The sequence below is a fragment of the Staurois parvus genome, unplaced genomic scaffold (assembly GCF_062004578.1).
Source record: "Staurois parvus isolate SC_StPar_1 unplaced genomic scaffold, SC_StPar_1.0 ptg000458l, whole genome shotgun sequence".
Taxonomy (NCBI): Eukaryota; Metazoa; Chordata; class Amphibia; order Anura; family Ranidae; genus Staurois; species Staurois parvus.
The window spans coordinates 2365646-2389758 of record NW_028318254.1 but is presented as its reverse complement, the minus strand read 5'-3'; the positions used below and the strand labels follow the sequence as shown (position 1 = coordinate 2389758).

General features: G+C 43.7%; 1 protein-coding gene across 7 annotated transcripts in view; it reads left to right on the top strand.

Moving 5' to 3' along the window:
• NTM (neurotrimin) overlaps positions 1-24113 on the top strand; it is an 839110-nt gene that overhangs the window by 731369 nt on the left and 83628 nt on the right. For all 7 annotated transcript variants that reach the window (XM_089688899.1, XM_089688900.1, XM_089688904.1 and 4 more), the window contains one exon: positions 6329-6454. In XM_089688899.1, the coding sequence (XP_089545025.1) occupies positions 6329-6454 (126 nt within the window). The remainder of the gene's footprint in view (positions 1-6328; positions 6455-24113) is intronic.

Here is a 24113-nt window from a genome sequence, read left to right as displayed (position 1 = left end):
CATGTACATGGGGCCTTATGCAACAAGAGACTGCCAGAGACTGTGCCATATGAAAAGAGAGATCTGCAGTGTTAGGCTCCATGCACAGTGGGCATTTTACTAACGCTGGTAACGTTAGCTGTGTAAAGTCACCTCAAAAACATGAGTTTGTCAGCGTTTTTTTAGCGTTTTTGTATTAGCTTTTAGCTGTGGTTTTTTTGCATTTGCGTTTTTAGAGGTTTTTTTGACCCCCCAAATGTTTTCAGGGTCAAAAAACACCCAAAAACGCTGGTTTGCCAGGATGTACCGCGCTTTGATGCGTATTTCAGAGTTAGAGCATTTTTACATTAAAAAACTCCTAGAAACCCACTAGTCCTGGAATTTTTTTCCAGCCAAAAAAGTTGATTACAGTCTGTGTGTGCATTGGATAACATGCTGGATGGTTTACTGACTGTAGAAAAAAACGTCAAAAGCCAAAAACAGTGGCTGTAAAAATGTCCAGTGTGCATGAGGACTTAAAAAAGACCAATGGAGACTGTGCCTACATCGGAAAAGACTGCTAGATACTGCATTCCTGTTACAGCAGGCTGGATGAGACTGCTATTACATTACAGACAATGCTGCCATGTCAGTGGAGACTAGGTTTGTTTCTTACAAGCTATCTTGCGCTACAACCTTCACCTAACCCTAAGCAGCTGATATTTGAAGTGGGAAAAAAAATCTCTCAACAAAATGTGTATTTCTGAAGGATGCCACACTCTGTGAGTGGCGAGAGTTTGTACTACAACAGACCTTGAGGAATGGGTCCTGCGGTCACTAGAGCAGAGTTTCTCAACCAGGGTTCCATGGAACCCTAGTGTTCCTCCAGAGGTTGCTAGGGGTTCCTTGCGCAATATTCACCTCTCAGATAAGTTCCCGATGACACCATTGATATTTTTACCTATCTTTAAGGGGTAATTCTTCTCAATGACCAAAAATGTAAGAAACATTCTTCCCACTGACCATCACACAAATGTAATGAGCTATATATAGATAGTCATTTTAAGCAGGAGTTCCCTGAGACCAAAAAGTAATTTCAAGGGTTCCTTTGTATTGAAAAGGTTGAGAAAGGCTGCACTAGAGGATGTGCCTGATTGTTTTTCAATACATGTGTGTGTATGTGTAACTTTTATCTTTAGAATAAAGATGTTGGATATTATGGAGAGCACTATGGTTTCCTTTTTATCTTTTTTGAGTTTATCATCATGCTGGGAGATCTCTGCATCCAGTGAGCGGACTTTGTCTGTAGACAAATGGCTTTTTTTATTTCTTTATTTAATACACTGCGCACTTACAAAACAGTCACAAAGTCAGAAATGCTTATAGCATAGTAAAGCTGGATACACAGGGGTCGAAAATCATCTGAAAATGTGCAGTTTGTCAGGAACCTGCCAACTTTCAGCCTGTGTGTGCAGCTTTCTTTTCTACAGAAGACAGTCTTACAACCAGCTTCTGTCGAATGGGCATGCTGGAAAACCATCATCAGACCTGCATCCGATCAGCGCTGGTAGCCAATGACAGCCGAATGGCAGTCCCCCTGTCAAAACACAAAGGCACAGCGGGGAAGATTGCTGCACTTACATCGCTTGTGTTTGTACAGCTTTCTCTGTTTTTTTAGTTCAGCCCGCTGGGTTGAACGAAAAAGAACTTCTGTGTGCCCAGCTTAAGGGCTCATGTACACTGCAGCTCCTAAACTGACGTTCAGGAGCTGTTCAGCGTTTTTTTAGCAGCCCCTAAACTCTCCCTAATGTTTTCCTATTTGTCCATGTACACTTTCGTTTACAGTCGTTTTTTTTTATCGCACCAAACTTGCGTTCAGTAGATTTTACCGGCATTTCAAATACCAAACACTTGTAAACGCAGTTAACCGCGTTTAGAAGAGTTTTTAACTGTTCCATGTCCAGATGCTGTCCAGAGCCTTTTTTCATCATCAGAAATGCATGCAAAGCATTTTTCATGTATTCAAATAGACCCAGTACACCTGCGCAGTCAGTTCCAGGTTTCGTGTGAAGGAAAAAATGGTAGAATGTGGCGCATTATGCTCATGCTGGGATCCATAGTGAATACAACCAGAAAAGACAGGAAATCTCAACACATCCTGCTCTCTCTGCTTCTGCTCTCTCTATTCCTCTCAAAATGTTGAAATTGTTAATTTTTTAGTATTTTTCAGTGCATTCTGGGCATTTTAGGTTATCCCTCTGAGGTTATCTTTTAAAAACACTTCTAAACTCAAACACACATAAAGGAGCATAAACGCAGTATGCAAATGCGGCTAAACTGACATTTTTAACCTACGTTTTCCAGCAGTCAGTTTCCATCGTTTAGAAGAGTTTTCGGCACACCCCGTGTACACGAGCCCTAACAAGTTCACATTATTGTCTCAAGTCACATTGACATATACAGGAGTAGTGTCCTCCTGGAAAGGACAATATAAACAATAACAATACACAATCCCTTCCCTGGCTTTAAAGGTGACATGCTCTGCATGACCTTTTTAATTTAAAGGTCTCTTTAAGAAGGCGAGGATGTGCCCACCATGGAAGATGGAGGTCACAAGTGTTTTGGTATCAGTGTATATTTATGTCTTCACATATTTCACAAGGATATTAGAAGATGCAATCTGTGGACACTATTATTTGTTTGCAATATATTGCCTTCAAGTTATTGATTCTCAATATTCACGTTTGGTGATTTGTTATGTTTTTTGATTTTTATACTAACGTGAAACACAATTTGTTGATTTATTTAATTTATGTAGTATACAGTATGTTATGTACTATTGCAGTTGGTGATATACAGTAGGTGCATGGGTATACAGTATATGATTTTATGCACTAGATAAAACTGATTTATTTGCATTTAATGTGGTATATTTTATAAGCACACATTCTCATGTTTGTTACAGGAGACTGAAAGAGACTGCTACCATGTTACAGGACAGCACTGCCAGATTATAAGAGGATGTCATGTTAGTGGCTTCTGGCATGTTACACAAGACTATTATTGCTGCCAAGTTACATGCCATTTAGTAACATGACTAACCTTACGAGATCTTATGATCATCCAGCATATATGATGGTTTTAAAGAGAATCATGTGATTGGCCATTTATAGATGCCAGATAAACAGGAGAAAGTTCAGAAAGTACAGAGTGGGTGTCGTGTAGATAATCATAGGGTCCTCCTATGCTGCCCATACTCATACACACCAACTCTGTTGCTAACAATAAAATCATGGGGTTCCTGAACTGTTCCCTCCAGGTCTCACCATTCAGTAAAGTTCCATCCCCACCTCTGCATCTGTCAGCTGAGGAGTCCAAAAGCAGCAGCTACTACCTGAGGCTTCTAACACAGGTTTTCTGATCCATGAGAGATTTCCCTCAGCATAATCCAGTCTGTCCTTTTGTTTGTGTTGTATGTCATATACGGTGAAAATATTTCTATTGGCAAAACAACCAATAAGATTACACCATTCGTTATGCAACTTGTGCTACAGACAAAGTGGTGAGATCTGATTGTAGCTATGAGCAGAGGGATGACTTTACATTGATAAGTCTCAGCAAGTTTCCTCATTTTAGCTGCACTGTCCTTGTCAGTGGCTCTGTACTGTGTATCACCGTGCACCCTGTGTTTGGGGTCCTGTGTGGCTGTTTGAGGCCTTTCTTGTGTCTCCTGCTTCTCAGCAAATGTTTTTTGGTAGTATACACTATACATATTGATTGATTAATTAACATTGCTAATCATATGGAGTTAAGCGCAAGAGTTCCCCCTTACATCAGAATCTACAGCGTTCCCCCTTTGCATTTGATTCTGCAGAGTTCCCCCCTTACATCTGAAGCTGCAGAGTTCCCCCCCCTTACATCTGAAGCCGCAGAGTTCCCCCCCTTACAGCTGAAGCCGCAGAGTCCCCCCCCCCTTATATCTTAAGGTGCAGAGTTTCCCCCCTTACCTCTGAAGGCGCAGAGTTCCCCCCCCTTACCTCTGAAGGCGCAGATTTCCCCCCCTTACCTCTGAAGGCGCAGAGTCCCCCCCTTACCTCTGAAGGCGCAGAGTCCCCCCTTACCTCTGAAGGCGCAGAGTCCCCCCTTACCTCTGAAGGCGCAGAGTCCCCCCCTTACCTCTGAAGGCGCAGAGTCCCCCCCTTACCTCTGAAGGCGCAGAGTCCCCCCCTTACCTCTGATGGCGCAGAGTCCCCCCCTTACCTCTGATGGCGCAGAGTCCCCCCTTCCACTGTAAGGGGGACTCTGCAGACTCTGATGTAAGGATGGGGACTCTGATGTAAGGGTTAACACTGCAGACTCTGGTGTAAAGGGGAACTCTGATGTAAGGGGGTCTCTGGGAACCAGAGCCCCCACTTATATCATAGTTCCCAGCATCCTCTTTAAGAAGGGTTCCCAGATCCCCCTTACATCAGAGTCTGCAGAGTTCCCCTTTACATCAGAGTCTGCAGAGATCCATTTTTACACCTGAGTCTGCAGACTTTCCACTTACAGTGTAAGGGGGAGCTCTGTGGACTCTAATGTAAAAGGGAACCCTGATGTCAGGTGTGCTCTTGTGCTCTTATATCAGGGGGCTCTGATGTAAGGGGGAACGCTGTGGACTTTAGTGTAAATGGGAACTCTGACGTAAGGGGGTCTCACACATCCCCTTACATCAGACCCCTTTACATCAGTCTGTAGAGCACACCATACATCTGAGATAGTGGATGGATGGTGAGCTCACTCACCCAGGGTGGAGGCTCAGCCATTGGCACCATATGCTGTGGTTGCCTGCCGCTGAGCTTCAAACTTTCTCTCCACTCATCCCCTTTCTGAGGCACAGCACTGCTGGGATTGGAGTGTGGGCAGGCAGAACAGGAGGAGAGAAGCAAGAAGAGGAGGAGCAGATCCAGCTCCTCTCCTATTCATGCAGGAAGGGGGGGGGGGGTAATGGAACTGTGCTGGGTCTGGGACAGAAAATCTGCAGTTCTTGTTAATCTTGACATCTGTAGGGAGCTATATCAAACCTCCTTCCTTGTTCCCCCACCCCTGGTCATTCCCTGCTTCTACCTTTGTCCTTACACTCCCCTTCTCCAATCCCTGCTAATCTCTCTCTGTCCATGCTGCCCGCTCTCTCTTCTTTCTTCCCCCTACATCTCTGCTCCACTCTGTTTCCACTCCACCCTCTTCATCTTCGTTCTCCTCCCATCCTTACTCCCTTTCTTTATCTTCATTCTCCTCTCTCAGTCCCCAATTCTCCCTCCTTGTCCTCCACCCCCCCCCCCTACATCCCACTCCCTTCTAGCCATCTGTATACCCTATCCCTGCTCTTACTGTACGTCATCACTCCCCCCTCCATCCTCTGTCCTTGCCTGCACCTCACCCTTTTTTCTCTGTCCTCATTTTCCCCTCTGCATCCCCAATCCCCCCTACCATCTCCACTCTTCCCTTTGTATCCCTGCTCCCCCTCCATCCCCATTCACCCTTCTCTGTCCCGTTCCCTGTTCTCCATCCCTCCCCTCTCCCCTGTCTCCATTCTCCCCTCTCCATCCCTGGTACCCTCTCTGCTTGCTCATTCTTCTTTTCCCAGTCCTCCTTTGTTTTCCAATTCTGCCTGCTCTATCCTCAGTCACCCCTCTACATCCATCCTATCCCCTCTCTCTCTCTGTTCCCCCCTTTCTGTCCCTCGTCCTACCATTCATTATGCCTTTTGTTTGCGGGCTCTCTGTGGCGTATTGTTCTCATCCGTGATAGTGTATGTGAATTATTATCTGCTGTGTGCATTAGACAGAGATGGATAAAAAAGTCCATTTGTAGACGAATCACGATGCTCTGCGCTCCCACCTGTCGGAATTTCTATTTATTCTACATGGAAAATATGGCATATTGTTCAATCAGCATATGATGGGTGGTCAGGATAGATCATGTCCATCGATGGGTCACCCATCCTCCACCATGTCTTTTACAGAGGACCTGTCAGTGTATGTACAGCCACACAATTCTCTGACATCCTGCCCTATATATGTAAATGTTATATTATGTGTTGCAGAAAATCAAACTTCAAGCAAACTTATCAATCAATCCACATCATTCTTCTACTAGCTTTCAGTAAATTATCACAGAACATGGCATGCTGGTACTTGTCTTTTTTAGCATTGGTGAAGCGCCATATTTTAGACGTCTGTGTATTTCAGCAGTTATACTGTAACAGTCATTGACTGATAATGATGTATTGATGGTTGTAGGATGGGCTATAGGTGACTTTGGATCATTTCTTATCCATCCATTCTGATTATCGTTGGCTCAAAATGTCATTCCTCTTTGTGTCTTTCAGTTCCCCCTCGGATAGTGGAAATCTCTTCCAACATTGCCGTCAATGAGGGAAATAATGTCAGTCTGAGCTGTATTGCCACCGGAAGGCCGGAGCCAGTAGTGACCTGGAGATATCTGTCCCCTAAAGGTAAGTGACTGCTGGATACCCCACGCCATCTGCTATGTACATGTTGGTGTTGAGAGTGTACTTGATGCACTAGAGCTCAGAATTGTCTGTACTGCTGTACTTGTGGTTCTGAATTACCTCCTGGTTCTGTTTCCTTTCACTACTGGACCTGTTGATGTCATGTGACTAGGGAAAGTCGAAGTAGTTTGTCACTCCTGCAGGGTGTTTACATTGGCATAGTGTTAAACGGGTATCCATATGTGCCAACAAGTCTGTGCTGGAAATGCAGATTTAGCGTGGTCTGCATGCTCAGGCATGTGACTTGTAGCTGTTTTGTGGGTTTTAAGTCATTCTTTCACTTCTAATGTTTTGCTTTTATGTATAAAGAAAAAACTATTTTGTTATTGCTGAGTTTGTGGAATAAATCACTTTTCCTTCATCCATTTCTCTGAGCCAGATATTGTGTGACACACAAACTGCAGGAATATCAATTTGTGTAGAATGCACTACAGAGGGAACCACCTGCAACTACAGGAAAGCTTGGAGCAGTGAACGTGGGAGCATGGAACTCCTTGGAGAAGAATTTTTATCACCAACTAAGGTGCAGGATACAGCCGTCCTTCAGCCTCAACCAGCCGACTGACTGGGCCTCAGCCACCTTTCCTGTATCAGTAATGTTCACACTGCGCTCTTCATCGTTATTTCTTCACTCAGTAGAAGGAACTTTATTTTCATGGTTTATATATTATGCAGAGGAACATTCTGTGTTTTCTGCTCTGGGCGATGATAGCCGTCCAGCAGTCGGTCGGACTGTATTTATAACGAGAAGCTGTTTGGCTCGACGCACTTCACCCTGTGCTCTTCTCATGTGTTTGTGGACTTGTGGTCAGCAGTGATAAAGCCCTATGGTGTAAATTCAGCTAATCTATGCACTAATTTCTAGGTCTAAGTCCCTGATATAGATGGGCCCTGCTATGTTCTGCAATTTCCTGGGCTTAGGACATCTTTTTATGTTTGCAGGCTGGAAATGGCACTAAATGATTTTTTCAGATTTGTATCCACCTATAGCATTTCCAGTTTATTTTCAGTATCTCTGCGTATTTTCCATGTATTGTGACACTTTACTGATCATACTGACCAATAATGTCACTGCCGGTACATCAGAGAGCATGCTGGGACTTGTGGCTAGAAGGCCACACACTGCTTTTCCTCCACATAAAATTCTCTTTGCTACCTCTATATAAGAAAGGGAATGTAGATCCATGTTCCACCATATTAAGGTAGAGCTCGTTTCTCTCACCCCCTCCAGCCTGTGTGGATGTTTCATATCTGAGAATTTGGGACTCTGCAAACCCTCAATAATACATTGAGGAGAATGAAAAATTCATGGCATTTCTCCCGGCTGTTTACGCTTCTGTCCATCTCATGTCTGCACTTCTCTTCACAGCGCTCTGAATGCAGCACTACACCTTCCATGGACAACATCAAAGTGGTCTGAGTCTCCTCGTGGGCGGAGACAGACCTGCAATTCTTCATATTCGCTGTGTGACTCCTGAGTAGGAAGTCTGCAATGTGATTCCCACCCTACATACCAAAATATTAAAAGAAAAAATCAGTTTGCTTCTTCCTACCTTAGGAATACTGTTATCTTTTCCACCATGAAATACATACCGTATGCTACTATCATCATATCTGACATCCCTGAAATACTCTGCGTTGATGGAGAACGCAGCACGTTCCTCCTTCCTTTTTCAGCAATGACAGCTCCCATATTTTTGTCCGTACAAGTCTTCTTTGAGGCTGCAGTAAGAAGATTTTTGTTAATAAGGACCTTTCACTGTACCAGGACCCAGCTGTTCCTATATGGGAGCACACAAGAACATGCACACTAATGTGTAGATAGGAGAGTGGGTTGATCAGCATTGTACACTCACTGTGGTTATATGGTTACATGTTACTGACCCCGATAGCTATGTGAAAGTAAGGGGTCCGTTTGACAATGATTTACTGACACAAGAGCATTGCTGAAACGTTCCTGTGCTGTCTAAATCTGCCCAAGAGGGTAGCCTGATAGCTAGGTAGGGCACTATCCTGCTACTGGAGGGGGAAAAAAACTTAAAACCAGCCAGAATAAATAAATTTTCTAAGAGAGGCAGAAATCCCTTTGTTCATTAAGGGGTTAACTTTTAATAGGCGGGAAATAGAGGCTAACATTGCTGACCACTTCTTGCCTATCGTGCTGATCCTATTTCTCTAGTACTTTGAGTCACTGACTAAGGCTGGCCATACATTATACCATTTTCTTGTACAATTTTCCTTTACATTCACCAAAACCATATAATACGAGGTCAAACCTAAACACTATCAATTTGTATGCAGTCAGGCAGGCCCTTGCACTACATAGTTTAAGGTGAATCTAAAGGAAATTGAACAAGAAAATTGTATATAGCCTGGGCAGCTTTATAGGAGGTAGGTGGATACGTAAACCTTCCTGATCTGTAAATGAGTCAGAAAGTACTGAAGCAAAAATTTCTCTCATAGCCAAGTAACTATAATTCTGTAAAATAGCAGGGCCTTTAACGCTCTCTTGAGAGGTTTTTTTCACATAGCTTGCCTCATGTGGAAAGCGATGGTTGGCTGTTTTTATCACAATCAGCACATGAACTGTAAGATTCAACCAGACAATTTAGTCATTACAGTTGCTGCAAAATTCAATACTTAACGTTGTTGGCAGATACTGTGCTAGTCCAAAAATCTTTTTCACGTGATTGGTTTCACTATTCTGTGCACAGCTACAATCAGATCTGTGTCTGAAACTGGCCCATATATGACAGCCAATCATGGCTGAGTTTTGTGATGTGCAGTCCATCTCTGATGATTGGAGCCCAGTGACTGATCCCAGTTCTTCCCCAACCATTATCTGTAGAAGCCCCTTGTGTGTCTGATGCTCCGTCTACTTTTACTCTCACCACCCTCGGATTCTCATAGTCTGATCTTCCCGCTTGTTTAACTGTCTGCTGTGTCACGGCGCTCACCCTCTCCTCTCATTATTTTCCCCCTGGAAGCACTGAGCCGCCTCTCGACCCTGACACCTCCATATCTTCCTGCTTCTGAAAATTGTCTTTTTTTCATGCAAAGTGAATGGTTGGCCCCCACTGTGATAATGTTTTGCAAGACATGTATGCACTGTGAGTTATCGGAGGTGTCGGAAGGCATTTTTTTTCTATTCCAGGCAGAAAAGGCACACTTTGTCTTATGTGTACTCATAGCAGATATGGTGATTCTTTCAGTCAGCGGAAGTCAGAAAATCTCGGTGTATGTACAATGCGCCATCACAAGCGACAATGCAGAGCTGAAAAAAGTTGAATGCAGAATTTACTAAGGTGTGAGATGTGTGTAAAATAAAATCTCTCTCCATGATGACAAAGTAGACTATGGCAATGGTCTCCAAACTGCGGCCCTGGGGCAGGTGGAGCCCTCTGCTTTCTTTTATCCGGACCTTGGGGCACTGTTCCGTCCACTGACACCAACCATGGAGCATAATTCCCACTAGAGCATAATTCCTCCCATTGACTCCAACAAGGGGCACAATTATTCTCAATGACACCAACAAAGGGACACAATTCCTCCCAGTGACACCAATCATGGAACAATATTCCTCCCACTAACACCAAAGATGGGGCATTGTTTGCTCCCACTTATGTCAGGACATTTTCTGCTTGCTCCCACTGACCACAGTCCAGCCCCCCAAAATTCTGACAGACTTTAAACTGGCCCTGTGTTTAGAAAGTTTGGAGACTAACGTGACATGTAGCCTTCCATGGCATATAAAACCACACACGCTGCCCTTTATGACATTCAGAATGCAGCCAGAAGATGTGCAAAACAAGCAATGGGCAGATCACAGCATCAAGCAAGAAGACCAGAGGACTAGGATGTAGGCAGACACAGTACTTATTAGGGAGTCCAGTGGACTAGGATATAGGCAGAGCACAGCACTTATCAGGGAGACCAGTGGACTAGGATGTAGGCAGAGCACAGCCCTTATCAGGGAGACCAGTGGACTAGGATGTCGGCAGAACACAGTACTTATCAGGGAGACTGGTGGACTAGGAAATAGACAGAGCACAGTACTTATCAGGGAGACCAGTGGACTAGGATGTCGGCAGAGCACAGTACTTATCAGGGAGACTGGTGGACTAGGAAATAGGCAGAGCACAGTACTTATCAGGGAGACCAGTGGACTAGGAAATAGGCAGAGCACAGCACTTATCAGGGAGACTAGTGGACTAGGATGTTGGCAGAGCACAGCACTTATCAGGGAGACTAGTGGACTAAGATATAGGCAGAGCACAGTACTTATCAGGGAGACCGGTGGACTAAGATATAGGCAGAGCACAGTACGTATCAGGTAGACTAGTGGACTAAGATATAAGCAGAGCACAGCACTTATCAGGGAGACTAGTGGACTAGGATGTTGGCAGAGCGCTGCATTTAGGAAGACAAGAGGAGCAGAATGTGAGTAGAGAGCAGCACCCATTGGGGAAACTAGTGGACCAGGCCACAAGCAGAATGCAGCACCAAGCAGAGAAAGTGGTGGACTAGGATGCGGGTGTAGAGCACATTAACCAACCAAAAGCATAGAGCACTAGGATATGGGCAGAGTGCAGCACCCAGCAGAGGAGACTGGCCATACAGGACGTGAGCAGACCACAACACCCAGCAGGGAGACTGGCTGACTGGGGTGTGGGAAGAGTACAGCACCCAGCAGAGAGAAGGGTGGACTAGGCCACAGGTAGAGTGCAGAACCTAGCGCAGTGATTGGTGGATGATTTATCTCCATGTGTAGTTGTGCTCAGATCTGAAGTCTATAATCCCCAGGCCCAGTGCCGGATTACCAAATAGGCAGAGTAGGCACAAGCCTAAGGGCCCGGCGACAACAGATCAAAATAATAATGATTTGATCTTGAAAGGAAATTACAATGAAGCTTTCTTAAATTGTTTACAAAAGATAGAAAAACTGAATTAATTCAAAGAAACAAGTACTTTACATTAAAGACTCTATAGAGAAAATACTGCATTAATGTAATGTACATAAACCAGAGACATCAGGTTCACATTACAGTTTTTCTGTTAAAAGCTCATCTTCTTTCGGCTGTCATTTTGTAAAATATTTTGGTACTGATGTACAGCAGTGATAGTCATCTCTATCTAGCGGGCGACGTGTGTGCTACATGGCTCAATGTTATCCCACTAGACCACAATTGAAACCTCCAGAAACCTGTGAGGAGCGCTCCAAGGTTTTGACTTCCTAGGGGCCTCCACAGAGTTTAAAGTGGAACTTCACTCTCTCAATCAACTTTTTAATCCTTATGCAGCTAGCATCAGTACATGGATAGGAAAGTATATCATATGTACATGTTTTACACTTTTTTTGTTCAGTTACTTCCTGATTTCCATGCCTAGGTCAAAAATGTCATACATCCTAGCAGTCTTCAGGAGAGTCAGGAGGGTTCTCAGCTCAGCCAATGCCTGAGCTAAGGGCAGATGGGCTCCAGAAAGTAAATGCTACATGAATCATCTGCCCTTACTCCACTGACCACTGCCAGAAATGCTAGGGGGTGAAATCAAAGAGATTTCTCAGCAAAATAAAGCATTTAGACATGGATAGATGGGTGAATTTGATTTGAATATTAACAATGAATAAAATAGCATTTTTGGTTTGTGGTGCTCAGATGCAGTGCAGTTCCACTTTAATCCGGCACTTCCCGGGCTGGCATTGTTGAAAAGGTCAGTTTTATCATTAGCTTCCTTCTCTGCAGATGTTTTTGAGGCAACACAATAAATTATGATCCTTTTATGTCAGCAGATCACTGGAAAGCCCCAGGATAATCTGATTATCTTGATGAGTCTATAGTGCGACAGACAACTTTTTTGTAATTCCTTTCAGCATAAAAATATACAGCTGTAATCTGATTGGTTGTTGGAAAGCACATACTGTGTTCCTTGTGTGAGTGCATCAATCTCCCATCGGTCACGGTGTATATCAGCTGTTTTCTGCTGGAACTTGATGTACATTGATGGCGCAGTCTGTGCTGGTCCCTGCGGGGATCTATCTGCCGTCTTGCAGCTATTTTGGTCAGAATGGAGCTCTTGTTGGTTATTTTTAGAACATTGATCTCTGTATTATTTACATGGCTCCTCTTCCTCCTGGTGCTGAGCTCTCTGTAGTTATCACCTTTTCAGCCTCTACAGACATAGCTACGGGCTTGCGGGCAACGTTTGCGCAGGCAGGACAGCCCATTCATTTGAATGGGTTGCTGTGCATGCATTTCAAGTAGGACAAAGGTCCCTACAGCATTTTGAAACTGCAAAGGCCGGAAAATTGCATGGTGCTGTTGCACCATGCAATTTCCCTGCGATTCCCGTACCCGCAACCATCCGCAATAGTGTGAACCTAGCCTGGATTTCATTTTTTCCTCTCCTTTGTATGAATTCTGCCCCTGAGACTATCTAAATTCTGATCTTTATAGTGCCATGTCCCGTACAGAGGTTGAGTCCTCATCTGACGTAGCCGATGATGTCAGGATATCATCTGGACAGGAAGTGAGGTAAAATTTCCACAATAGGGAAAGAAACAGCAGTGAAACTCAACACCGCTCATTATTTTCCGTACAAATGCTGAGAACATGTTGGGGGAGTGGGATTATATAGGATTATCTAATCACTGGATGAGACAGTGGATTTATAATTCCATCTTCACTGTCTTGACTGATTGCTGAACCAGAATTGCAGGTGACCTGCCAGCCAGGCAACCAGAACTTGCATCATTGGTGGCCACCCAATGGCCAAAGGGGAATGACTATTATTACCAAGAACCAGTGAAGATGGAGGCAGTGGGGAATGAAGTGTGAGCCTGGATCGGTCAGTGTTGGAGAATAGCACTCTCATGCGTAAAGCAGGAATTGGATGAATTTCAATCATTAGGTGGCTGTCCCTGCTCAACAAAAGTTGATCATTTGATCGACTTCTGTAAAAAGAACATGTTAGAAAACATTTTGATGCGGCTGCAGCCACTGATCAGTGTATCTTTACAGCAGTGAGTTCTGCTGTCAAAATACAATGTCTTGGCGGGGGGGGGGGGGGGGTTCCTTCATCCAACCCGGTAGCTGAATGAAAAAAAAAGAACGTCCATGGGCAGCTTTAGTGTGTCACTATGTGTATTATTATGGCAAGAGCTTCCTCCCACCCAGCCAACTTTAGTTCCACATAACAGCACTCAGTGCAAATCTGCAGCCTCTACAGCAAGCAAGATAAAAAGTATAAAGGAGGTAGAGACTCCAAAGAGAGAGAGAGCATGAGACATCATTTGCCCTTTACAAAGCATTGTAGACTTCATCTGGAATATGCAGTTCAGTTTTGGGCTCCATTTCACAAAAAAAGGTTGTTGGGGAACAGGAAAGTTTGCGAAAAAGGGTATCCAAACTAATAAGGGGCATTGGGACACAGAATTGACACGAAGCTTCCACAAGGCTACTTGGGGCTTCAGCAGAAGAGCTTGAGGAGTGTAGTTATCACCAGGGGTGGGGCACCATCAAGAGAACCAGTTATTTTACTCTGAATGGGCAAAGTAGCAGGTTTACTTCAATGCTCCTCAATACAAGTCTGGCAAGGCTGATGGAAAACAGTATATTCAGTATGTATATCTAGGTTTATTTGATCTGTTTTAAAGCAATGGCTTTAAGTGCACTGTCTGATACAGGGCCAGGCACTACAGGAAGAATCTGAAATATAACAAGGAACATATGAATCAGGCAGCATTTGAAATGTGAGGGTCACATCAGAAAAGACTTAGAATATGATCGGAGAATGTGACTCGCTGGAAGTAAATGGTATCATTTCTTATTAAATGAAGTATTGCTTATAACCAGATCACATGACTAACAGCTCCCAGTGTTGTCTGTTTATTGAGGAGAAGCAAGGCACTCTCTGATGGAGGTCACCCCATATCCTCCATGTACAGGGCTGGCGTGGGTGGTTCTCGGCTTGGTCAGATGGGCTGTTGTCCTCTTCGCTTGTCGATACAAACAAGTCTGCAGATGGCACTTTGGTGGTCAGACTTCTGTTGATTTGAAAGTTATCACAGCTACACACTGCCAATCATGAAAGTTGGCAAGTGTGAAATACAAAATAACAAGAGAGACTTTTAACCTCAAGCATCGTCACACTTTGTTCTCCGAAATTGCGTTGATTAGCTCTGGAGATATGTACAGAAAGGACATTGTTTTCCTCTCCTGACAATGGGGAAAAATATAGCAAGTTTTATCTGCATTGTGTCCAGGTTCTTCCATGGCAGTGATAAGAGATGCTGCCACTAAGAGGACCTTCATCTTCTTCCTAGATCCACAGAGTGCTCTCAGAGTTCAGGAGATAAAAAATCAAAAAGATACTTCCACATATTGTTAGATTTTACAATGCACTGATTTTAACAGTTGGCTGAGCAGCATCACCTGGCCATCTGTACTGCCAGACTCGAGGAGCAATGCATATGGTAAATCATGCAGCTGCTAGGAGTTCAGGTTCAGTCAAAGCATGTGGCTGCATGAGGTGGCTGCATACGTTTTCTTTTTTTAAAGGGTTTTTTTTTTCTTTATTTTTACCTAGTGATCCTGTCATAACGCAGTTCCTGTCTCTTGGTGCACATAGTGTTCTATTTCTATGAAAGGACCAACAGTTGCCACCTAGGCTGGAGTTGAAACGTCTTCCACTCTTCATCTCCATTACATTGGAGTGGAGAGTTTAGTCTTTTACAGAAACAAGGTAAGGTTGTTTGTGGTTTCCGTTCAGCTCACAGGAAGTTATGGGGACACTGCATTTCTGGCAGGATCAACTGGTATTTTCTGTACTTTAAAATACTGTACTTTAAAATGTGCTCTTAGCCTGAAAAAAGAAAATGTATGCAGTCGCCACACCTGAGGACTAGCAAACTGCAATATAATACATTTTTGTTATTGAGTTTAGTTATCTTTTCAGTTCGCCTTTATCTGTATTTACAGATTCTAGGAAACAACGGTCTGTGCTCCTGAGTGAGCCAGAGCCTTCTTAGATCTCAGAATTATGTGATTTTGGTGCAGGGCCAACGTACCATGAGTGTAGGATGAGGTGAGCGCCCAACACTGGTGAGAGATCAGTGATTGTGGGGGGGGGATTAGTGTGCAGAATATTTTTTGCCTTGCTAAACGCATTGCAGGGTTTTTATTTATTCATGCATTGCTTATGGGTGAGTCTTCTTCCTCAGGTCATATGATTCTGTGCAAGTTCCTCTTCCTTCTCAGATTGATTAGCAAGTAACTTACTTCATCCTGAACTAGATGTAATTCATCATTTTCCGGGGAGGTAAGCTGCAGAAGAAACTGACAGAATTGTTTTTGCTACATTGTTTTTACTTGCAATCTGTCTGCTTTTTAGTACCTTTTTCATTGTTACAACTTTCTCTGTGAATTAGCTGAAATATAGCAGTTAGATGGGGTAAAGCACAATACATTTTTCTCTCTAATTTTTATAAGGAAGCCTGATGAAGAGAGCAATGAAGGGAATGATGGAGGAAGCAGTAAAGGGAGCAATGGAAGGGAGCACTGGAGGGAGCAATGCTGGGAGCAGTGGAGGAAGTTAGAGGGGCAGTGAAGAGAGCAATGTAGAAAGTGATGAAGGAAGATATGAAAAAGCAATTCAGAGAGAGCTGGGAGGAGCAATGGGTGGAATTTTTAAGGTCAAAATGAAAAGAGTGGTGTAGGGAGCAATGGGAAGAGCAATGAAGGAAATTATGGAGGGAGCCGTAAAGGGTGAGTTATGGAGGGAACAGTGGAAGGAGCGGTGAAGAGAGAGATGTAAGGAGCCATAAAGAAAGCAGTGGGAGGAATGGAGGAGGAACCAACGGAGAGAACAATGAAAAAAGCAATGGAGGACAAATTGAAGTAGAAAGTGGTGAAGGGATCGAATGAGGGATTAGTATAGTAAGTGGTGAAAGCAGTGATGGAGGGGATGGTAAAGGGAACGAGAAAAGGAGTTATGAAGTCAGTGATAGAAGGCGCAATGAAGGGTGTGGTGAATCAAATGATGGAAAGTACTGAAGGTAGTTATGGGGGGAGTGATGGAGGAAACAGAGAAGAAAAAGATGGAAGGGGAAGTGAATGTAGTTATGGAGTAAGTATTAAAAGAAGTGATCGAGCAAACCTAGATGGTAATTATAGATGGTATGGTGAAGGGTGCAATGGAAGGAGTGGTAAAGGGAGCAATGGACAGAATGGAGAAGGGGGAAATGAAGGGCGCGGTGAAGGGAGTGATGGAAGGAGTAGTAAAGGTAGCTATGGAGGGAATAGTGAATGGAACTTTGGAGCAGCGAAGGTAGTTATGGAGGAAGTCATAAAGGAAGCTATAGAGGGAGCAGTGAAGGTAATTATAGATGGAGCAATGCAGTGAAGGGAGCAATAGAAGGAACGGTGAAGGGTGTGGTGAATAGAAAGATGGAGGGAGTGGTGAGGGGAGCAAATGAGGGAGCAGTGAAGAGAGTGATGTAATGTAATGATTGTGGGAGCAATGAAAGGAGCAGTTAAGGTAGTTATGGGGGGGGGGGGGTGAAAGGAGTGGTGGAAAGAGTAGTTAAGGTTGTTATGGATGGAGTGGTGAAGAATGTGATGAAAGTAGAAGGAAAGGGAGCTATGAAGCAGGAGCAATGAAGATATTTATGGAGGCAGCAGTGAATGGAATGATGGACAGAGCAGTAAGAGAGTGATATGAAAGATTGGTAAAGGGTATGATGGAGGGAGTGGTAAAAGGAGCATTGATATAATGGTGCTGTGAAGGGAGCGATGGAATAAGCAGTGAAGGAGAGCAATGGATGGCATAGTGAAAGGATAGACTGAGAGAGTAGTGAACGGAGAAATGGAAAGAGCAGTGAGAGGAATGGAGCTATGAAGGTTGTTATGGAGGGAGTGGAAAAGGGTGTGATTGAAGGGGTGATGAAGAATGCAATGAAAATAGCTGTGAAAGGAGCTATGGAAGTAATGGTGAGAGTAGTGAAGGGAGTTATGTATAGGTAGTTAGGTAGTTATGAATAGGGTAGTGAAGAATTCAGTGAAAAGAGCAGTGAAATAAGTGAAGTGAGCAATTAAAAGGGTTGTTATGAATGGGCTGGTGAGGAATGGAAGGGGCAGTGCAGGTAGTTATGGAGGCAGCAGTAAAGGGAGTGGTGGAGAGAGCGGTGAATGAAGAATTGGAAGGAGCAATGAAGGGAACAATGGAGAGAGTGTGAAAGGAGTAATGAAGGTAGTTGTGATGGCACTGTAAAGGGTTTGATGTGTGGAGTGAAGGTAGCAATGAAGAGAGCAGTGAAGGAGATTGATAGTAGTTATGGAGGGAGAAGTGAATGCAGTGATAGGGGGAGCAGTGAAGAGAACTGTGGCATGAGAGAGATGAAGGTTGTTATGGAGAGAGTTGTAAAGAGAGCAATGGGGGGGGCCTTAAGGTAATTATAGATAGAGCGATGGTGGGTGCAATGGAAGATGTAGTGAAGGGATTAATAAAGAAGCAGTGAGCAGTAAAGGATGGACTGGGAGCAATGGAAGGAGCTGTGAATGAAGCAATAGATGGAGTAATGAAGGCTGTGGTGAAGGGAGTGAATGAGGGAGCAGTGAATGAAGCGCTAAAAGCAACAGTGAAAGCCGGAAGTTATGGATAGGTAGTTATAGATGCTGGGTGAAGGATGCAATGAATAGAGTAGTGAAGAGATAGATCGAGGGAACATTGAAGGGCGCAAGGTTATAAACACCCAATTTTAAGCTGTTCCTTTAAGGCACAAATGGCAACCACTCTTCTTTTATACAAATACACACTTCTCTCTTACGTCCGTCTGTTCCTACACATTCTTCTCTTCTGTTTTTTCCCTTACCTTTCCTTTCTTCGCTTCCCCCTTCTCCCTCCCATTTTTTTCCTTCCTTCCTTCCTTCCTTCCTTCCTTCCTTCCTTCCTTCCTTCCTTCCTCTTGCACTTCTTCCACATGGTTGGGTCTCTTTCAGGATATTGGGGTAATTGCTTTCTCAAACAGAGAGAAGCATTGCTGAAATGACATCTTTTGTTTTCTGTCTGAGGAGATGGATTCTGATTGATATGAAGTGTGTACAAACCCGGTATATGAGACATTTCCCTGTTTTTGCCATTGTGCATGGTGTGGTATTGTATCTCTGACATGTTACCTGTTTCTTAGTTAGATCTGGTCTCTGGCTCTGCACAGGGCTGACTGTACATCACATGACCCTCTATATTCCTTCCGTAGTATGTCTCACTTCCTCTTCACTGTATGAATTTCTCTTCACAGATCAGTGACCAGATTGCACTGTTTTTACCTCCTCGTGTGCATGGATCGGGGTGATGTCATTTACTGAAAGGGTTAAAGAACTTCACAGCTCCATTGTCATGGTTACACAAGGCCTAGAACTGGTCAGTTGAGTTGCCATAGTTACCCATCTCCTGGCACTGCATATTTAGTCCCATAGAGTTGCCATGGTTACAGTTGGCCAGTGTTACAAAGTAACAGGTAATTACTGCACAGGGGTAACAAATTGAGAAGAAAGAAAGACTATGGAATGCATTCTTTGTGCTGGCAGGTGATCTCTACATGAGTTTTCCACCTACCTGGCATAGAGGGCTGAGTGTGATCAGGTACAGGGTGATACAGTGAGAGGAAGTTGGCTGGTAGTTTGGGAAAGTTGTTATCTCACTGCTCTGCCTACATCAGGATTCCTGGAGGGTGAGGTCAGTGTGTGATGGCAGTGTACCTGTGCAGGATTCCCAGAGGGCGGAGGTTTCACAGTTCTGTGATTGCAGTGGCCTGATTTGATTATTGAAATTCTCTATATACTTAATGGAAAGTGGCTCCGGGCAATTCTTCCATTCTTTCCAACAAATTTCTACTAAGGTGACTGTAGTGCTACCCCTGAAAAAGTCACTGGATTAGGGGTCTATTTCCTCCTTACAGCACCGACACCAAGGCAAACTCTATTCTCACACACTTCAAGATGGCTCAAGAAAACAGCCTTGGGGTTTTTATTTTTGTTTGATTTGAGAAAGTTGAACTTGGATGGGGAACGGGTGTGCATGGGATACCCCAAACTGGAGAAACACTACTACAGGATGCAAGCTGTATTGCACGGCTGTGGAAGTAGTAGTGCAGAACAAAAAGGAATAACCGTTCCAAAAAAGTTGTATTAACGACACAGCACCTGGCTGTATTGCACGGCATCTGGCTGCTCTAGTCCCAAGGTTGGAGAATTAGTGCACCCTGTCCCAGACAAGTGAGATCCACTTTCCTCTCCCTCCCTTAGGGGTGATGGCTACTTTATACTCACTCAGTCCTTTTGGAAATTCCCAGGATCCAGAATAGTTTCTGTCTTGGCCTTTGCTGGATAGGCTTCTTCTGGCTTGGCTGTGGGTTTTAGCTGAGACCTAAGCTGGGTGAATTTCAAGAGCTCTCCTGTTCCTCTTCTGTCACTCTTCCTTCCTCTCCTCTCTGCTCCCAGGTCAGAGTCCCATCACATGGGTCCCTCCAGATGACTGAACCCTGGACTCTTCTCAGACTGCCAGACTTCAGCTTATTTATGGGTCGCTTCCCCACCTCTGGGCCCACCTTCCCAGGGATTGTGGAAGTCCCAGGAATATTGAAGCTGCACCCTCTGTACCTCTGCCCACTATGTTCTGGAAACATCCAGTGAGTTTCAGAAATCAGTGGGAGGTAATAGAGCCACTGCCTGTGAAGTACTGCACAGCCTTCTAAACAATTAACTCCCGCTCCTCTGCCTACAGAGTTGCTACACTATATTTGCCTACACTCTAGCATTCTAGGGGGTGCTACATGACAATAACTCTCTAAAATCTGTTTTGTATGCTTTCACCGCTAAGAACATCTATCACTTGCTTAATTCAATTTAAACTGAGTGCAATCTGTTATGTTCAGTTGTTGGACCCTGGGGAGGGAGATACCCTTTAAGCAGCAAAATGATTTTAAATTTGTAGTCATTTTTTAATTTTGCTTTTTTCTGTCACTGTCCACATTGCACTACTGTGTTCACTATTATGTCCCAACATTCCATTTAATGGAAAGCTCTGTCCGGATTTAGAACAAGCTGAAAAGATTTTACTGACTTCTGTAAAGATCCCAAAGTACAAGGTAGTTTATAGACAGGGGCGTGTGATCTCTCATCAGCTGCCAAATGGAGCACCCAACCAGAGTCTTGAAATCTTTACAGCAGCTATAAAAGGATAAGAGATCTGGCATTATTCTCTATTCTCAGGATCTACCCCCAGATCTCGCTGTCAGGCAACCATGATACACATATAGTGATACTGGGTCATGGGTCTGGGTCATGTTCTAGTCTAGTTCTAGTGCTTGGAGCTGTGCTATGAGTGCTCATTATTACCCCCCTCTGCAGAAGTCCTAAACCAGTGGTGGTTAGCCTGCATGATTTAGGGGATTTAAGTTGGACCCCTGACATCACCAAAGGACCCCACCTGATTTCCAATGATTGCAATGCTGCAAAAAGATGCCAGAGACTGTAGACAAACAATAGCAGATATTGCCAAAAATGTAAACTGCTCTATGGCTCTACACAACCAAAACAAAAACAATAATTACTGGTGAAGCTGTTCAAGAGTGTAACACTGATACTAAACAAAAATGTATTTAAATACAGCGCTCAACAGTGACTTAATCAACAGTGTCTTTCCAAATGTCCAAGTGAACCTTCAAATAAAAACTTTCAATTCATAATATGCGTGCATGTTCTTCTCAAAGTGCACTCTGCCCAAAAAGCTTGATAAAGTGGCAAGTGCGTTTTAAAAAGTACTCTTGAAAGGTGCTCTTTTTATAGTGACCCCCTTAGTGACCACACTCACCAGATTTGATAGATCCTTTGCTTTCGCAATAGAGTCAGACTACGCTTTATCTGGTGGTGGATATTTCTTTTCTTTTGCCGTCCTGCCACTTATCAATCCTTCCCTCCAGATATATTCTTAACATTGGATGTCCTAGTCACCTTTTGTGCCAGACAGATCATCTTTGTGTAGGAAATTTCCTACACAAAGATGACCTATCTGGCACAGAAGGTGACTGCAAAACTCTGGTTCTCCGGCTCATCCTTTGGCTGACGGGCACATCACTAGGAAAATGTTTTTTGAAAACAAGGATTCAGAAAGCGATGTAATACCGAATGTAGACAGAGAGCAGAGGGAACAAGATCATTTTACCAGTACAAATCTCCAGGATTCTTTTAGCAAGTATTACTCTATGAGGGCATTCTCTCTCCTTTTGGTTGCTATGAGTGTGCAGGACATCCAATGTTAAGAATATGGCTGGAAGGTAGAATTGATAAGCGGAAGGAAAGAAATATCCACCAGATAAGCATAGTCTGACTCTATTGCAAAAGCAAGTATTATATCGCTTTCTGGATACTTTTTTTTTTAACACTTATGCAACATTTGGTATTCCTGTCAACAAGATCCAGTATTTAAGATCACAGGAAAAAAATCATGAAAGGGAAAAATGATGCACATAATAGTATAAGTAAGATGGTGTGAAATAAATAAACCAAACCTTTTAACTACTAGGAGCCAGTCTAAAAAATCAGTTTTCCTTCACTGGACCGAGTAATCACCCAGTTTACAAGGTCCCATGGGGGCAAACAACAAGTATCAAAGTGCTACAGTTGGGCACCAGAGTCCTAAACAGCTTGGCTCACCCTGATCACTAGAGGATCAGATCTGCCAGGCTGTCTACAAGGATTGGATTTACCGGTACATATTGCATGTACCAGAGTACTCTCACTGTCCTCTGTTTTTCTTCTGATTCCCTGACTCTGGTGAATAGAATCAGACCCTTGGTGACTGAGCCATTCTGTTCATCATTTCTTTTATGTTCAAACTCTCATGCACTCGCCACCATTGCAGGATTGATCCCCTTTGGTATAACTGATGTGATACAGAATTCAGAAAATATTTGGTGTAGTTGGAGCAACACAAATCCTCTATTCTCAATGGCAGTAATAAAAGGGCACTGAATTGTACATCAGCAATATTGGTGACTTGCTTAGGGGATTTCTACCACCTTTTTTTCATCATACACCAAATCAGTTTCTCATTGCTCCCGGCTGGGTGGGACTGTCAGGCTTATTCAACAGACACTGTAAAGTGCAGCTACCCTTAGCAGCCAATCAGTCCAGTTTACAAAAAAATATTCTAGTGGTTCTAATTGGTTGCTTTTGGTTCCTGCTAGGTTTGCCACCTCATCCCTTTAAAACTGAACACATTAATTACACAGGTTCTGTGGCTGATTAAGGTCTTAATTAAACTCGCTTAGTGTCTTATCTGCATTAAATTAGCCCCAGAACCTGCGTAATTATTGTGTTCGGTTTTAAAGGGATGAGGGAGCAACCCTAGTTCTGTGCCTTCTGCTCTTCCCTTTGTCTGCAGATGTTGCATCACAGTACAACTACCCTTAGCAGCCAATCGGAGTCCAGTTTACAAAAAAAATAATGGTTCTAATTGGTTGCATTTGGTTCATGTAGCTTCTGCTCTTCTTTTGTCTGTGTGTGATGCATCACAGGGTCTCCTACAAACACTATATACAGGTGAAACTCGAAAAATTAGAATATCATGCAAAAGTTCATTTATTTCAGTAATGCAACTTAAAAGGTGAAACTAATATATGAGATAGACTCATTACATGCAAAGCAAGATAGTTCAAGCCGTGATTTGTCATAATTGTGATGATTATGGCTTACAGCTCATGAAAACCCCAAATCCACAATCTCAGAAAATTAGAATATTGTGAAAAGGTGCAATATTCTCGGCTCAAAGTGTCCCACTCTAATCAGCTAATTAAGCCATAACACCTGCAAAGGGTTCCGGAGCCTTTACATGGTATCTCAGTCTGGTTCAGTAGGAATCACAATCATGGGAAAGACTGCTGACCTGACAGTTGTGCAGAAAACCATAATTGACACCCTCCATAAGGAGGGAAAGCCTCAAAAGGTAATTGCAAAAGAAGTTGGATGTTCCCAAAGTGCTGTATCAAAGCACATTAATAGAAAGTTATGTGGAAGGGAAAAGTGTAGAAGAAAAAGCACAAGCAGCAGGGATGACCGCAGCCTGGAGAGGATTGTCAGGAAAAGGCCATTCAAAAGTGTTGGGGACTTTCACAAGGAGTGGACTGAGGCTGGACATGGGCTTCAAATGTCGTATTCCTCTTGACAAGCCGCTCCTGAACAACAAACAACGTCAGAAGCGTCTTACCTGGGCTAAAGAAAAACAGACCTTGTCTGTTGCTCAGTGGTCCAAAGTCCTCTTTTCTGATGAGAGCAACTATTGCATCTCATTTGGAAACCAAGGACCCAGAGTATGGAGGAAGACTGGAGAGGCACACACTGCAAGATGCTTGAAGTCCAGTGTGAAGTTTCCACAGTCTGTGTTGATTTGGGGAGCCATGTCATCTGCTGGTGTTGTCCACTGTGCTTCATTAAGTCCAGGGTCAACGCAGCCGTCTACCAGGAGATTTTGGAGCACTTCATGCTTCCTTCCGCAGACAAGCTTTATGGGGATGCTGACTTCATTTTCCAGCAGGACTTGGCACCTG